The sequence below is a fragment of the Azolla caroliniana genome, unplaced genomic scaffold, assembly GCF_043228905.1.
Source record: "Azolla caroliniana isolate FFs.n. ecotype wild unplaced genomic scaffold, voAzoCaro1.0.p SCAF_13, whole genome shotgun sequence".
Taxonomy (NCBI): domain Eukaryota; kingdom Viridiplantae; phylum Streptophyta; class Polypodiopsida; order Salviniales; family Salviniaceae; genus Azolla; species Azolla caroliniana.
The window spans coordinates 12,015,817-12,031,977 of record NW_028230448.1 but is presented as its reverse complement, the minus strand read 5'-3'; the positions used below and the strand labels follow the sequence as shown (position 1 = coordinate 12,031,977).

Sequence of the window (16,161 nt, the reverse complement as noted above, 5' to 3'; positions counted from 1 at the left end):
GTGTGAATCCAACCTGCAATGTACTGTTTTAACTATACTTTCTATGAGATTTTCTTTGTTTATAGAATAGTCAATCACACACATCTTTGATGATAGTAAATCTAGCACTCCTTTCTTTAATGCCTTCACATGAGATCTTCTCAAAGAAACAAATTCAGTCGTACCTCGTTAAGTTGCCCCATTCGTATCCCATAGAATTGAATTACTCCTTTAGATAACATTGGCCCGAATTTGCTATATTTAACCTCTTGCTAGATACATTGATAATCCAATATAAGAGGAAAATATTGTTCCAACTAGCGAAAGCAATAACACGTTGGCAAATATTGAGGAAATATTCATGAACAACTCCACGAAGGAAGGAAGTTCATAATATTCCTTGGTAATGTAGAAGATATCCACAATAGAAGTTTGTACCAAACATCATATATATAACATATGCCACAAAGAAAGAGGTTTACACTTGCCTACAAAGATGGGCAATAGAAAGAGGATAAGGTAGGCTTGTCATGTCAGTAGGGGGTACCCAATGCGGTACTTAAACAAGATTGGTGTTTGTGGATCATGGTCCATGAGGCTAAACAAATATTAAAAATGTACCCATGTGCGGGTAGTCTCTGGTACGTGCATTTAGTAAGACTATATTTTAGATAGTTCTGAGGTAAGTAAGTGTGTTATATAGTGGAGCCTTCATACAAATGTGAGTCATGAGGCATAACTACTTGTAGGCATGGTGACCATCATGTTAATGGAATCGCCAATGATTGTAGGATAATACCCAATTATATCACATAGGGATCGAATATAAATATCATGCAAGGAGTCATTATGATTCTCATTTATATTGGCAACATCATAACCTAAACTATGCAAGGCCATCATAGTCTACAATGCAAAAGGTATGTATATGTGCTGGGAAACAATACCGCCCAATAGATTACTCACCCTAGTCATTTCAAAGAATCTCACACGAGACCATCAACAACTAGGCATTTGCCCCTAGTTGTGTGGTCAATCATGTTTTCACTCGCTCCTCTTAATGAAAGATAGAGAGGTGTGCCATTACTCCCATTGTACCCTGTTTTTTATACCTCATTTGACTTCACGTATGTGTTGAGTATTAAGAAGCTTTTGGAGTATTGGCGCTAGATCTAACAACAGTTACTACTAAAATGTTGCTCATTCGATCATGTTTAATACAATATACTACACTCTTGCATCATATACAATCTACAAACAAGAGTTGCAATTTCTTGATGGTTAAGGTTTTTTCCACAAAGATAGTCCAATGATTGCCACCTATAACAAGACATAATGTTCAAAAAACTCAAACATCGTGTTTCCCTACTCCCGTGTATATCACATTAAGATTTTGACACCACTCCAAATCTCGCACACGTGTTAAGGATGAAATCGTGGTTGGACGCGCCTAAAGAAGTTGTGCTAAGGCTAAGTAATGCGAAAACTTCTATGGTAAAGCTCAAAGTTATCATGATCAATACATATATGTTTGGAAAGAGTGCACTGATCCACCCAAATCCAATAATGTTTTGAGAGGGAGGAACCAAAATAGCATATGACATAGAAACATAAAGAAATGCAAAAATCCTATATAATTATTGGTATATTTTCTGATTAGCTTATTCATGCAAGGAAGATCAACCTATCACAAAGTGTATCAGAAAGAAATACAAGACACATTGTGATATGTACATGTATATATATATTTATACTATCTGAGAGATGAAGGAGCGTCTTTCGCTTACGTTGCCCATCGACAAATGAGTGTTGTTATTTTGGTTGGGGCAAGAAGCAGAGAGAAACGGAAGGTTTGATGTCAACAAGGGCAGTTTTTGACCGTGGAGCTAGGGGTGGGTTTTGTATGTTTGGGGGTGGGGGTTCTAACTTGTAGATGTGAAAGGAAAGAAAATAAGTGGACTGACTTGACTGACTGACTGACTAACTGACGGACTGACTCTTAGGGAAGAGGATGGTGTGTGTGTGTGTGTGCATGGATGACATCATGAGAATGTGTGCATGGGTAGAGGGATGACATCATGAAGATGTACGCATGCATGGGTAGAGGGATGATGACATCACGAGGATGTGTGCATGCATGGATGGGCGATATAGTTAGTTAGCATACATACCAAGGATGTTAAGTGTGTTGTCATATATATGTGTACATATATATAAATATAGTATACATATATATGTATGTATGATGTATGTATAACTAGCTCATGACTCATGCATGAGACATACTGTAGTAGTTAGAAGAAGAAGAAGAAGAAGTGTGTGTGTGTGTGAGTGTTATGTGTAGTAATGTAAAAATAAAAACCTGAGGCATATCATATCATTTAATACTCTAAAGATGGCAGCAGTAAATAATATCTATATACATACATACATACATACATACATATAATGCATATACATACACATACATACACATACATACATACATACATACATACATACATACATACATAGCAAGACACAGAGACTCTGAGAGAGAGAGAGAGAGAGAGAGAGAGAGAGAGAGAGAGAGATTGTGTGTGAAGAGAGGACTTTTAAGAGCAAATTAATGGTGGAGAACACAGAAGAAGCAGAGAGACACAGAGAGAGAGACTAGAGAGAGACTAGAGAGAGAGAGAGAGAGAGAGAGAGAGAGCGTGGGGCGGCTACCACTAATGAGTCTAATAAATCATCGTCATCATCATCACCTCCTCTCCTCACCTCTCCTCTGCGTCTGCAGCCTCTCTCTCTCTCTCTCTCTCTCTCTCTCTCTTTGCTCTGCTCTGCTCTTCTGAGTCTGCTTCTTCTATCCCTTTCTTTCTTTCTTTCTTTCTTTCTTGCTCCATCTTTCAGTGAGCATCAAAGAGAGAAAGATAAACCCTAATTAAACCCTAAACCCCCATCAGCTTAGCTAGCCCAACCCACCCTAATTATCACCTCTCAGCACTCCCTAATCCATCTCCCATTCCCTGCTAATCAATCAATCACCCCCACTGCTAACTAACTTTACCTTACCTTACCTTCCCACTGCCGAGTCCTACTACTTTCTTTTTACCTCCCCCTCCCAACACCCTAAGTCATCAGATAAAACAATCAGAATAAAACAATCATCACAGCCTTTCCATTCACCCCGCTGGCCCTTCCTTTCATTAGCACCTTTTTTTTTCGTTCCATCTTCACTTTCTTGGGGTCATGTTTTTCAATTTCTATGATAATTTCTCACAGGCGTTAATAGAGGGCAGTAGATTACCATTTCATTGCTCTGAGGTGGACTCCGCTAATTAATCCATACGTACATACTCAATCAAGCCACCGAATGCCCATCATGGTGTCGAATCACCTTCTTTATCCCACCATGTTAATGAGAATTTACATCCTCGCTTGGCTCCTTGCCTTTCCTCAGCATGGTGCAGGTAATGAATGAGCGAGAGCTTACTATTATTGTAAAAATCATGCAGAAAATCACAGTCTATTTCACAGTTTGATTCATCTTTCTTTATTGCTTTGCTGTTAACCTGCGTGCCCTTTGTTATGCGATTCCTAAGGAAGATTTTCGCATTCAAGATTATCGGAAACCCTACACAATATTTCGCCATAGCAGTTAATTAATATGTTTTTAGAGCTAGGGCAATTAACTTCTTAATCTTAGCTACACTGAGCGATTCATTGAAGCCTACTATACTTGCAGCCTCATTGAAGCCTTCTATACATACTTTGATGCGATCATAAGAGGAACCATTTCATCTGGTTATATCAATGGCGAGCTTGATCTGTTAACTGCCTCTTTTTGCTCATCGATGACAGGGTCTGCTACTTCTATCGAACACGGCAATCAGAGAGAGATGGGACGGATCACTGCAGATGATAACGGATACCAATCACCGTCATCACGATCGCGATCCACTGCAATCTCTTCGATGGGACCTCATCGGAAGATACTTCTAGGTATCGCTCGAATCTCTTCTTCTTCCTACTCAGACCCTAATAATACTATAATTCACGAAATTTTACTGGTATCGAAACGTAAAGTAGGATCGGAATCAAAATCATCCAGTTTCATGGATGCATGCGTGCCCTAATCAATCTCAGTTGGGGAATCAAATTTGTTTTCTGTGTGTGTGTATATATATATATATGTGTTGTATATGAATCCGAGTGAATGTGATCGGAAACCAACTCGGATTATGATTTTGCAGAGAGCCCAAAATTTGTGTATTGTTCAAAGGCCGATATAATCATACTGCAGGGGAGATCGAGCCCAATGCCTAGTGGGATCCCGACATTTAGCGTCCAGATCCTGAACATGTGCGGTAACAGCAACAATAACCGCCGCCGCCGCCGCCATTCGTGCGCCGCCGCCGCCGCGGCCGTGTCGGATGTCCACGTGTCGTGTGGATGGTTCGCGTCGGCCAAGCTCGTCAATCCCAGGGTCTTCCGGCGGATCAAGTACAATGATTGCCTGGTCAATAACGGCGCCCCCATTCGCGCCGGCGAAGGCATCACTTTCCAGTACTCTAATTCCTTCCAGTACCCTCTAACCGTCGCCGCCGTTGCCCCCCCACCTCCGCCGCCTCTGTCCACCGATTGTGCCGATCATCAGCACTAACTCTGTCTGTTTTAATCCGAAGAAAAACAAAAAATGGGGTCCTTTTCTGTTTGTTGCCCAATCCAATGTAGCTTAAGGATCCCATGCCGGACCAGCTATGAGTAATTCGTGCCATTCTGCAGCCAGATCTCATTACCCTGCCATCAGTTTGATTGGGGCTTTCTTTTTTTTTGTTTCGATTCAAATGTGTTCCAGACACACAGATTCCATCTCGAGTGTGCGTTTTGATTCGACTCAAGTCGATTCCATGAACGACTACTGACTGCTACATATAGTCTATGTTCATACTAGTTTTGTTTGGATTAGATTGGGAATATATGCTATACGAGAAGAAGAAAGAATGAAGGAAAGGCTCTGAAAATCATGTTTTCTAATCTGTCTGCAATTAATTCTGCAACTACAGGATTAAGGGGGAGTGGTGCAGGGAGATTAACAGAGATAGCCGAAGGATTAAGAGGTGGAAGGGAGGGATTTGCGGGTGAGCTCGGGACAGGCCGACCAAGATTAATCCGAAGCGGCGATCTAGAATCACTGTCAGGGCAAGGAGAGGTGATTAACAGGTCAATTAGCAGAGATGACCGAGGATTAAGAACCCACAGCGCTAACTACGACACAAAATCAACGATGCCTGATAACAGGATGTCGCAGACGAAGAGATCGAAATTATTGTCAAGGTACAATGGATGTACGAGCCGGGATATAAGCATCTCGCAGAGCCGGGATGAGGTGAATTCGGCCGGAATCCCGAGGTTCGTGGTGCAGATCGTGAACACGTGCATGTCGGGGTGTGTACGAGACGTGCACGTGAGCTGTGGTTGGTTTGCGTCAGCCGGGACAATCAACCCTCGTGTTTTCCGGCGTGTTGCCTACGACGACTGTGTCGTGAATGCCGGCGGCTTGCTACCGGCCGAGGCGATTGTCCGCTTTACCTACTCCAATTCCTTCATGTACCCTCTCTCCCTCAAGTACGCCGTGTTCTGCTGACTGGGTTTTTAGGGTTTAGGGTTTACGGTGTAAGGTTTAGTGAGGTTCGAATGCCATGGCTGGGCAGGCGGTCCGTCCATTGGCCCCAATGAAAGAAACTACTCCGAAACCCTAATAGAGCAGAGAAAGCATATAGGTCCAAATCTTGAAGAAAATGGTGACGGCTTAAGCCATTGTTGAGCATTGATCTCCCCCAATAGCTCACTTTGATATACTCTTATATCTTTTGTTCGTTTGTATTTGATTACTGTGAATCAATTACTATATGGGCTGCCCACAAACTCTGTTCCAATCATTTTAATTCATCATTGTAAATTAAAGCCATCTAGATCTTCTTCTTCTTCTTCGTGCGAAACCTCAAATCTTTGTAAAAGCTTTCTGCTTTTTGTCCTAAAAACCGGAAATAACACACCACGTCCTTCTCTCTGTCATGCGTTCTCCCTTTCTGTCTTTCAAGTTTGTGAACCCTTAGATTGCGTTTGCTTTCTGGCTTTTTGCTTTTCTATGTTTTTATGTATCTTTTTAATTCTTTGAGATTGCTAGGTCTGTCCGAGAGGCTAATAAGGCTCCATTGGTTTGGTCCCATGGTATATTGGGTTAGTTTGCGCGTATATATTGGGCCGATGTTTGGAATGAAGATCCATCGGGCTTGTCACTCGATAAATTTGTATGCTAGTGCAACCTTTTCTGTAGACTGTAGTCCATTCAACCCTATTTTGTTATTGCTAATATGTCCATCTAACTGTTCTGCATTGGGTAATGTGTGTTTGCAACTAACTGCATTTCTGAAATGTTTGCTAATTGATTGCCATATAAACGACTATGAGACAATACGGTTTAGGGTTTAGGGTCTGTTTATTTCATTGGCTTACTATTCATGGGCTTCCACACATCCTCTTCAAGACTTTTGACACAATTTGTTGAGAAAAGCAAGTCAAAGAGTAGTGTACCATATTTTCGTCTTCCATAAAAGCTTGTGATTTGACTCGGAATAGATTGGTTGCATCACTAGTAATTGGTGATAGTTGATTTAGGGGATTGCCACAATCATCAAAATCAAACTCGGAGTTCCTTGAAAGGTTTAGCCAATTGTTGCATGTTCATTTGTAGAAACTTGTCAAAACTTGTTATGTGTTAAATAGAAATGTGATGTACTAACATCCACATTGGTTTTTGCTTAATTGTCTACCTCTAGTGAAATTTCATTTGTGGGTTCAACTGATGGATGGATGGCCTTAAAGGTCATGTCGTAAATCTTTTGTATTGCAAAACACATACAAACAATGATTGTATAGCATCAACAAATGTTTGTAAATCATAAAAATATCATTATTGCAAAACACATACAAACAATGATTGTATAGCATCAACAAATGTTTGTAAATCATAAAAATATCATTGTATGCCATGATAATACATGTGAATGTCGTATGAGGATAGACCACTTAGTGCCAAATAAATTATAAACTATGCTTGCAGAAATACTACTTTGAAATTTTATTGACCTACGCATTGAATTGTTTCTGTCATGGAACATACATCATAGTAACTCATGGGCCATGGCTATTGATGTTGGTGTAAGATATGATAACATCTACGGATTGCAATCAACATTACAATTTGCACATGGAACAAGGCCATATCATAAATTTGATTATTTAAACAATGTCGCATGCACATCAAGTTGATATATTCAAAGGTAGTACATTATAACAATTCCATTTGGGTGTAAAATAATTAGTTTTCAGCTCGAGTATATTTCCTCTGATACTTTGATTGAGTGTCGATGATACTAATGGGGGTTTTAGTTACATGGTTTGATTGTTTTCTCATTGATAATGAAGATGCGTACGCCATTTTAGAAGAGTGCAACGTTGTAGAAAGAAGTGTAAGTAAGATATAAGAGGATCCATTGTGGTCACATAATTGCCATGTTTGGGGAATTAAGAACAAATTGATGAAAGTTTGAAGGCTCGATATCAACGAGATGTTTTGTGCTCCAAATGGATATACAAGGTATGCGTAAAGCTTATGGATTGAAAGCACCTTGATAGCACACATCTCTAATTATGGTGCTTGGATCTACCCGCTCTTTAGTACTCCTACACATGGTACACAAAATGTATGTGGCATTTAAACGAGTTGCTACATTATTTGAGCACAACATGAAACCATTGCCTTTATTATGTTAACACCTGTAGAATTGGGCCTACCCATGATAAGACTACTAGATGGCAACATGTGTCTCTGACTTCTAAGAAAATCCATGATATTATAGATGGAAATGACGAACAACTATTTGTTTAAAAAATGTTTCGTTGTTAAGAGGAAAGATGAATGAAAGGGAAGATGGGTGTTGGTTGGCCAAAATGCTTCAAAATATTAAAGCTTGAGACTCAATGTTATGTCTACTCACTATGTATTGGAATGACCACCTTCATTGACTTTACTACGATCTAAAGACTCTTCACTAGACTCTTAAGATCCATGCTTGATAAGACTCAATGCCATTGATTTGAATATAAAAAAAGTTTGTTGACCCAAGACCCCAAAGAGTAGTGAGAATGCAGTATTTGAATATTCAACTCTCAGACATGTAATTATTTAACAAGTCTTATTGAATTGACTTGACTGGCCACACAAAGACTTTTTGAATAGTCCGAGCCCTTTTGTGTGGCAATCCGTGAGAATGCAATCTATTTCAATATTCAAAACTCAATAGTCATTAACTAGTCATAAATTAAATTGACCACACAAAACACTGTTTCAATAGTCAGACAAGACTTACTTACTAGGAGAATGCAATCTTTTTATTCAAAACTCAGTAGTTATTAACTAGTCACTAATGGAATTTGACTACACAAAGACCTTTGGAATCTTGAGCAGTTGAAAGACCTGAATGAAGGAAGAAAAGAATGCAATTATCAAATGTGTACATACATAGATACATACAAACTCTGTTGCTAGCCAGCCCTTTTTTCTTTTGCAAATTTTCTTGCAAAACAACTTAGTTATTGCCCAAGAATCCAATCAATACTTGAGATTCACAGCCAAAAACATGATGTGTGAATGAAAGGAAGAGAAAGGAAAAGGAAGAAGAATTCTTCATTGTCTCCAATTAAGGAGTTGTGTCTCACGATTCCAATGTATATATATATATATCAAAGAACAGATTGTCAGATGTTCAGATTGTTGAGGTTATGAAGAAGTGCATTCCAACCCACATGAAGCCATGGCTTCTTTGTGCTGGGGGGTGCGTAGGCGAGCTCAAAAAGCTCTTTCGAGGCTTCTTTACCCGGGTTCCAGAAGCCCATCACTTTCGCTACAAGTTCCGCGCTGTCTCGGATGTGATCTTCATCATGGGGATCAGTCCACACCTTGTAAGCAACCTGCAATTTCCTCTGCTTTGCGCAAATAGGAATGCCCCATCGTCGATATACCTCTTCTCTCTCTTCCTCGCTCAAGCTCGTCCTCATTCTCTTAGCAATCTGCTCTCTCTCCTTCTTCAATGTGCGATAACTGTTAATAGATGGAACATAAAGAAGAAATGGTCACAATCATGTTGTGCAAACATGTTTGCTACTACTATTTTACACTACCATCTTATAAGGCTGAGCAAGCAACTATAAAGGATTGGTTGACTTTGCAACATGTATCGATCAATCTGGTCTATTGTTTAGTTGGTTCATGAATCAGATTCATCAAGAAATTACCCAATAGACCAATACAGTATATTGGTGGACTTAGCAATATGTATTGGTTCATGAATCAGATTACACTAAACACATGCTAAGAGTTAATTACTAAGCTAATAAAACAGACTAGATTCAAAGATAAAAAACAACCTGGCTGCTACACTAGATTCTCCATCTTCATCCATAGATATAACTCCATATGGGTTCCTTGCAGTTGTTTCAGCGTCAAAATGCTCCTGCAACCAAGCTAGCCTTCGAAGCTCCACCTCCATGTACACTTGATCAGCAGGGTCACCATTGAACATGAGATAGAATTGAGACCTATGGATAATGGAAACATAGCAAAGATCCCACAGCTGTGCAATCTGCATCCTTTCCTTTTGAAACAGTAGCTGCCAGTTCTCGGGCACCTTTTGGATATGTAGGCTTGACTCCTCGAAGGCATCTTCATCCATTACCACTTCATCATCATCAACTACGTTGGCCTCCAGTTCAAGAACCTTCACATAGACAATCAAATTACATTAAAATAGGGTTTACACTACCATATCGAGGGTTTAGGGTTCTTAGTTTAGATTTTAGGGTTTGAGGAGTAATCTGAAGCATCAATGGCCTAGTGGAAGATGGGCAGATTACCTGGCAAACCAACAATTGCTTCTGATACTGAAGCTTGGCCACTCTTTCTTTCAATTCTGTGACATAAGCTCTGATGCTTCTGATGTTCTCCTCTGCAGCTGTCTTAAACATGCTCTGCATTTTCCTAATGTCCACTGAGTTGTTCTTCTTGGGGGTTGCAGCATTCTTTCCGGCATGATCATGGTTATTACTCTGTGGTTGGTTCTGTGGTGGGTTGTTTTCATTGTTTTCATAGGCCAAGCTTCTACGTGGTGTCAAAGATTTTCTTTGACGATTTATAGCCTTAACATTATTAGGAGAATCAGCTTCCACTGCTGTGGAAGGAGCAGATCCTAGCATCATATTCTCTATCGACTTCTGAACGCACTCCAATTTCTCTTCTAATGTGGCTATGGTGGTCTGAGCATTACATTCCTCAGCACTACCCGCCTCTTGAAGCCTCATGATCTCTTGGCGAAGAGTATGGCTCTCTCGAATCGCCGGGAAAAGTTGTTTCCCCACCTTTGTTTCTCTTTCTCCTACTTTTAACTCATTTATCTCTTCTTGAAGCTTGGAGATAGTGGTAGCTGTGTCGTGATTCATATCAGATTGAGCCAACCTTAAACATTCTGCTTCTTTCTGAAGAACTTCTAGAGCAGTATTAGCATCCTCACCGAGTTCATGTTGCATTTGCTCTAGCTTACGGATCTCATGTATTAGCATCATCGAAGCTCTTGTGGATTGTCTGACCAGAGACTGCCTGGGCTTCATTGCTTTCAGATCCACCATAGAGGCAGAGAGCTTGTCAGTCTTTGCTCGTGGTGATAATATAGGAGGTGATGGCAAGAAGTCTGTTCCCTGGAAAAGATGATGATACAATTTCAGTATCAGAGATTGAATAAGTTCAACAAGGAACATAGACACACATGATCACATACCATGTTCTTTGTCTTTTCCTGCTCTCCAACCCTCTTCCGCAGCTTGTCAAGCTCGGCCTGTGCAAGATCACGTCGGTAGTTCAGCTCTTTCACCTCATCTCGGAGCTGCATTAGTTGTAAAAAGATGTATTATGTAAGATTACTCAACCGAACCAATATAATGGTAAATATCTTCCAAAGTTGCAAAGGAACAGCTACCTGTTGGATCTCAGCATCTTTTTGCTTTAATAAAACTTTGACTTCTGAAGACTCTGTGACACGAAGCTCGGCCTCTAATCGGCTGACCTCTTTCTGGAGCAATTTTACCATATCCTTGTCAGATACCACCTGCATAAATAAAATCTCATGATCAAAAAAATCCACTCTATATTGTCCTACTGTGAAACACACCACGAAAATAAAAAGGGTATCCTTAGTTTACCATATTGACTTGGGCAGTATTTGTGACCTCCTTAGCCTGGGTTGCAAAGAATAGTGTATTCCGTGACTGCTCTAAATGTGTCTGAGCAGGACTCATAGTGCAAATGATTGCTGTGCGAGCGTTTCCTCCGAGTGAGTTTTGCAAGATACGAGTGAGCTTTGAGTCACGATAAGGAAGATGAGCCGCCTTTTCTCGTCCAGGTCCACTATATTTCAAACAGACTAAACATTGAAATATTTTGCTTTTTAACCCTCAATTCTTATTGCATGATTTGCAAATTGCAATTCACCTTAATTTTCTGATGATAGTGGTCAATGTCAACAAGCTCCTGTTGATGTGACAGCCTTCTTTTAATCTGGCTCCCTCAGAGTGTGTTTGAGATGCACGCTCGCTACCAGCTAGATCTACAAGGTTCTGTATAAAATCATAAGAGCAGTTAACAATCATCCTCTCTACCTTATTTTGTAAGTTAGTTGAAAACTCCAACCAAACTTACCAGAGTAGCAATGAGTGACTTCACTAAACCCCCATCGGCTACTTTTGGGAAGCTCTCCACAGTCTACACAAGTAATCGTTCATTCAGATTTCTAATTTCAACAAGGTTCACTATGTGATTCACATATGGTTTCAAAAACTCACAACTCGGATAATTTGATGAGACCTTGAGCTTGTCTCATTAAGCATGGTTTCTCCTACTTGCCTTTGAGCTGTATTGATAATTGGTCATTGTTTGCACTGTAAGTAGAAAGAAAAAGAGAACCTTACAGAAATCAGAAAGAATCCAAACCTTCAACAGTTGAGAGAATCTGTTTGAAGTGTTTGGCATCTCTTATAATATCTTCAACCAACTTCTCCACGATAGTTCCTTTCTGTGAGTATCAGCAATCAATATTAGACAAACAGGTTTTCTTTGATGCATAATAAAAAAAGACGATGACTCATAGGCATTAGGTTAGTGTTGGTTTCCACAAAGATAGCATATACATACCTCTGGATCATCCATAAGCCTGAGTGGACCACTGGTACTGTCTGTGTTAAGGAGATCTTTTACAACCTCGTTATAAATCTCCAATGCTGATATCTTTATTACAAAGTTCCTTTCGTTGTGCTGCAAGACCATATGAGAACATCTCTAATCAAAATCACATTACGGATTGCAAAGTTTAACCCTTCATTTTATTTCTCTTAATATCCAGTACTTCTCTGAAAGGTATTTCATATCTAGCATTTTTCCTTATAACCTTTTCTATGTAGGAGTAGATATCATGGATTGTGTTCTCAGTGATGCCTCTCATTGTGAAAGTCTTTCCACTGCTGGTTTGCCCATATGCAAATATTGTTGCTGTTAAAAAGATTACATAACAGGTGGAGTTGAGTTATTTGAACAGGTAGAATATAATCAAGATTGAAATGTTTTAGGTATTACCATTCACTCCAGAAAGCGTAGAGAGAGCAATATCTTTAGCTGCTTGCTCATAGACTTGCTGTGTAAGAGATTCTGGTCCGAACACGCGATCTGTGCACAAAACAAGGAAGAATATGGGCTTATTTATGGTGAAATTATACCACTGAAATTTCATTTATGAGGGAGCATCTCCAACACCCAATGTCATTTCCAGTCTTATTCCTATGAAGTGCTTTCCATATATAGAATATGGATGAGTTCTGTTATGAGCTCATACATAATATTAAGGGTTCAATCAATCGTAGAGTATTAAGGATGAAATCTAAATGGATGTAGACGTCCTTGCCATGTGCATTCCACGATGTTTGAACGGATGTATAGTTTCCATGTGCAATGATAAATAAAGTCTTGAAGGTATCAACACATATACTTGTAGATGTGCAATGATATAGTTTCATGGTTTCACATGTTCAGGCATAATCTGTTTGTGGGTTTAGGGTTGCGGAGTATTTCATGAGAAGATATCATTACACGTTTGTGCAAAAGATGATGTTTTGATGTAGACATGGTAGCACATGTTCAAATATGGTGTCTTGATGGATGGAGATATGCCATCACATGCGTAAATGATTGTATTCCTGGCCCAGAACATGGTCGCACAAGTGAAAACATCCTTTTACATAGATGGATGGAGACATGGTTGCATGTATGCAAGAACGATGTTTCAATGGAGACATCTTTCACATGTATGGGATGTGGATGGAGACATCCTTGATTCTTGATGAAGATACATCAATGCAACTTGAGTGTTTTCTTGAAATCACAAGACAGGGTTTTCTTGTTTTAAAAAGATGACGCTAACATGGCATGATCCTAGAAGAGGTTAAAAGCTTAGAACCAGGTCACATTTGTATGTGCGCTAGGCTAAATAAATCTACTCAGTTACACACGGAATATTTATATAATCTATCTCAGTTACCCACCTAATCATGGGCGATTAAGATTAAATCTTGCAAACATTTCCACAAAATTCAATCCATTTCATCCATACATAAGGTTTGTTTCCAACAAGCATTTCCACAAATTCAATCCATACATAAGGTGTGTTTGCATAGAAGACATTAAGAAGATTCGAGAGAACATACCAAAGGAGTAAGATTTTTTCTGATGATTATGATGATGAGGGGATCTTTCAGGGGTAGAGGAAGGATGAGGAGGAGTAGGAGGAGGGAGGGGTCGTTGGGCGATGGTTCGATCATCCACACAATCCCACGCAGACGAATCTCTGAGGGAGATCTCGCGAGAACTCAGGGGTCTCACACGTATAGCGACGTGGATCTTCTCGAGAGTTTTAGGGTTTGAGGGGGATTGCCGCTCCATAGCTGGAGGAGGAAGATGGACTGATGGGGAACCCGGCGTTTCTTCGGCTGCACAGAGAGAAAGAGAAAGAGAAAGAGAAAGAGAAAGAGAAAGAGAGAAAGACAGTGAGAAGCAGAGATCTAAATTTTCAAATGTGTTTGCACTCCAACGGCTACTTGTTAACATCACGCGTTCACACTTGTCCGGGCGGCCAATGGGCTACAATTTGTTGAGCCTAGATTGGGTCTTGCTTGATTGCTTGTTTACTTGTTTTTTGCGTAGTATACATATATAGAGTTGTGTCCGCATGTCCGACTCTTGTGCGTGTGTGTGTGCGTGTGCGTGTGCGTGTGCGTGTTCGCATAATATACATATATAGAGTTGTGTCTGCATGTCCGGACCCTCGTGTCTGCGTGTGTGTGTGCCCCGCTCTTCTTCGAGGCTTTCTTTGCTTGTTGCATGCCCACATACATGTCAACGATGGATGATAGTCGTTGATGCCGATTTGTCGTGTTGTGGTGGAGAGGGGAATTTCTTGATAACATTGGGAATTTCAAGAGAGACACACACATTTCATGATAATGAGGGCATCCAATATTTGGTTTTGTGTACATATTTAAGAAGATTAAAATGGCATTTCCACACCTATTAATGACTCACTTAGGCATTACCCACCTTTAATTTAAAATCTCATGGGATGCTGCCTAGTGAATATGCTATTATGTATTCGTAGAGGGATATGTCCAACCATATCCTACCACAAAACCGCTTACCTAGAGTTAGGCATCATTGACAATTAATTTAAAATCTCATGGAATGCTGCCTAGTGAATATGCTATTATGTATTAGTTGTAGGACATATCCTACCACAAACCACTTACCTAGAGAAGGGAAACCATTTTAACATCGGAAATGTCTAGGGCATAAGGTTTGCGATAGATCTCATGCTAACCTTGGGACGTAAAAATGGAGAGAAATAGCAATGCAAGACACAGAAGGCAGGTCATCGCTTTTGAATATTTGAGTCAAGATGTTGAATTAATGTCTTTTCACAATTGAACATCCGAATGTTCTTGTTGGGAGATAGCAAACCACAAGGTTTCTTTTTGTTTCTCTTTTAGTTTTTAATACATAAAAGCTACAATCAATTAATTTTCTCTGTAAGTGAAATTTCATCAATTTAGAACTTGTGCTCTAGATTGAGAAATATTTTATTTTCCATCGGCAATTGTTGATGTAAACTTCCTCCATATAAATTAATGCCAATATATCTTTGGAAATATTGTCTGATCTTGGCACCTTGAAGTTGAAATCTCGTTTTACAAGTTGAGTTAAAAGGTTACCTTGATTGATTCTCATTTGTATGGGTATTTATCATACTATCTTAACAAAGAATAGTAACAACCATCCCTATGAATAGGTTGTCTCATTCATGTTAAGTGTGAAAGGGACATTAGAACGTTCATGCTAAATGTTTTATGAATGTATTAACATCATCCCTGATTTCTTTCTCATTGATTTTACTTGCTTATAAAATGTTGGATCTTTCCCTAAAGCTTCTACTATAGGATCTAATAATGAAACATTTCTTTCCTCCAGATAGGGTTTAAAGCAATCAAACTCTAGGTATAGAAGCATGTGTTATATCTCGGAGAAACATGATGAAACATAGGCTACAAGTCAACCTTTTTAATGCCATGTTTTGGATCACAAAATTGAGACATAGGCTCCAACATATCAAGTAAATGTCAAATGCATTTGCCATTGTTGTAGAAATCAACATGATGATACTCTTGCATGCAACACTTTGCTTCTTTGAAAATAATATGTAAGCTCTTCCCTAGGTTGAACTTCTAGCTCATTTTTTTCAAAAAGATTTCCTTCATTAGTATTAAGAAAAGTGCCAGAGGGCTACAAAAATGTAAAATTAGAGAGTATTATATACAAAAGAAATGGTTAGGGCAAGGACCAGGGTGATGATATTTCCATAACGGTCCTTTATAGGAGAATGTGAATAGAGGCAACTTCCTCCATAGTTGCAGTAATTTTTTCTTTTTCTTCAGAACAAACTCTGAAGAGCCTGGCATATTGTCATATTGCACCCGCACAACCGCCAATAA

General features: G+C 39.5%; 2 protein-coding genes across 2 annotated transcripts; one reads left to right on the top strand and one right to left on the bottom strand.

The window, feature by feature from the left end:
- The first annotated feature begins 2,668 nt into the window (after window positions 1–2,668).
- Window positions 2,669–5,976, top strand: LOC147856129 (uncharacterized). Its single transcript, XM_087329489.1, has 3 exons — window positions 2,669–3,431; window positions 3,823–3,963; window positions 5,028–5,976. The coding sequence occupies exons 1-3, from the start codon at window positions 3,335–3,337 to the stop codon at window positions 5,606–5,608; spliced, it is 819 nt and encodes a 272-aa protein (XP_087185615.1). The 5' UTR covers window positions 2,669–3,334; the 3' UTR covers window positions 5,609–5,976.
- A 2,532-nt stretch (window positions 5,977–8,508) lies between these two features.
- LOC147856128 (kinesin-like protein KIN-7A) lies at window positions 8,509–14,157 on the bottom strand. Its single transcript, XM_087329291.1, has 14 exons — window positions 13,828–14,157; window positions 12,704–12,793; window positions 12,519–12,619; window positions 12,266–12,385; window positions 12,065–12,146; window positions 11,917–11,984; window positions 11,774–11,836; window positions 11,567–11,691; window positions 11,278–11,482; window positions 11,055–11,183; window positions 10,857–10,961; window positions 9,940–10,776; window positions 9,454–9,803; window positions 8,509–9,127 (listed from the first exon to the last, which is right to left on the bottom strand). Exons 1-14 carry the CDS (start codon window positions 14,060–14,062, stop codon window positions 8,785–8,787), a joined length of 2,853 nt encoding a protein of 950 aa, XP_087185417.1. The 5' UTR covers window positions 14,063–14,157; the 3' UTR covers window positions 8,509–8,784.
- Between the last annotated feature and the right edge of the window lie 2,004 nt (window positions 14,158–16,161).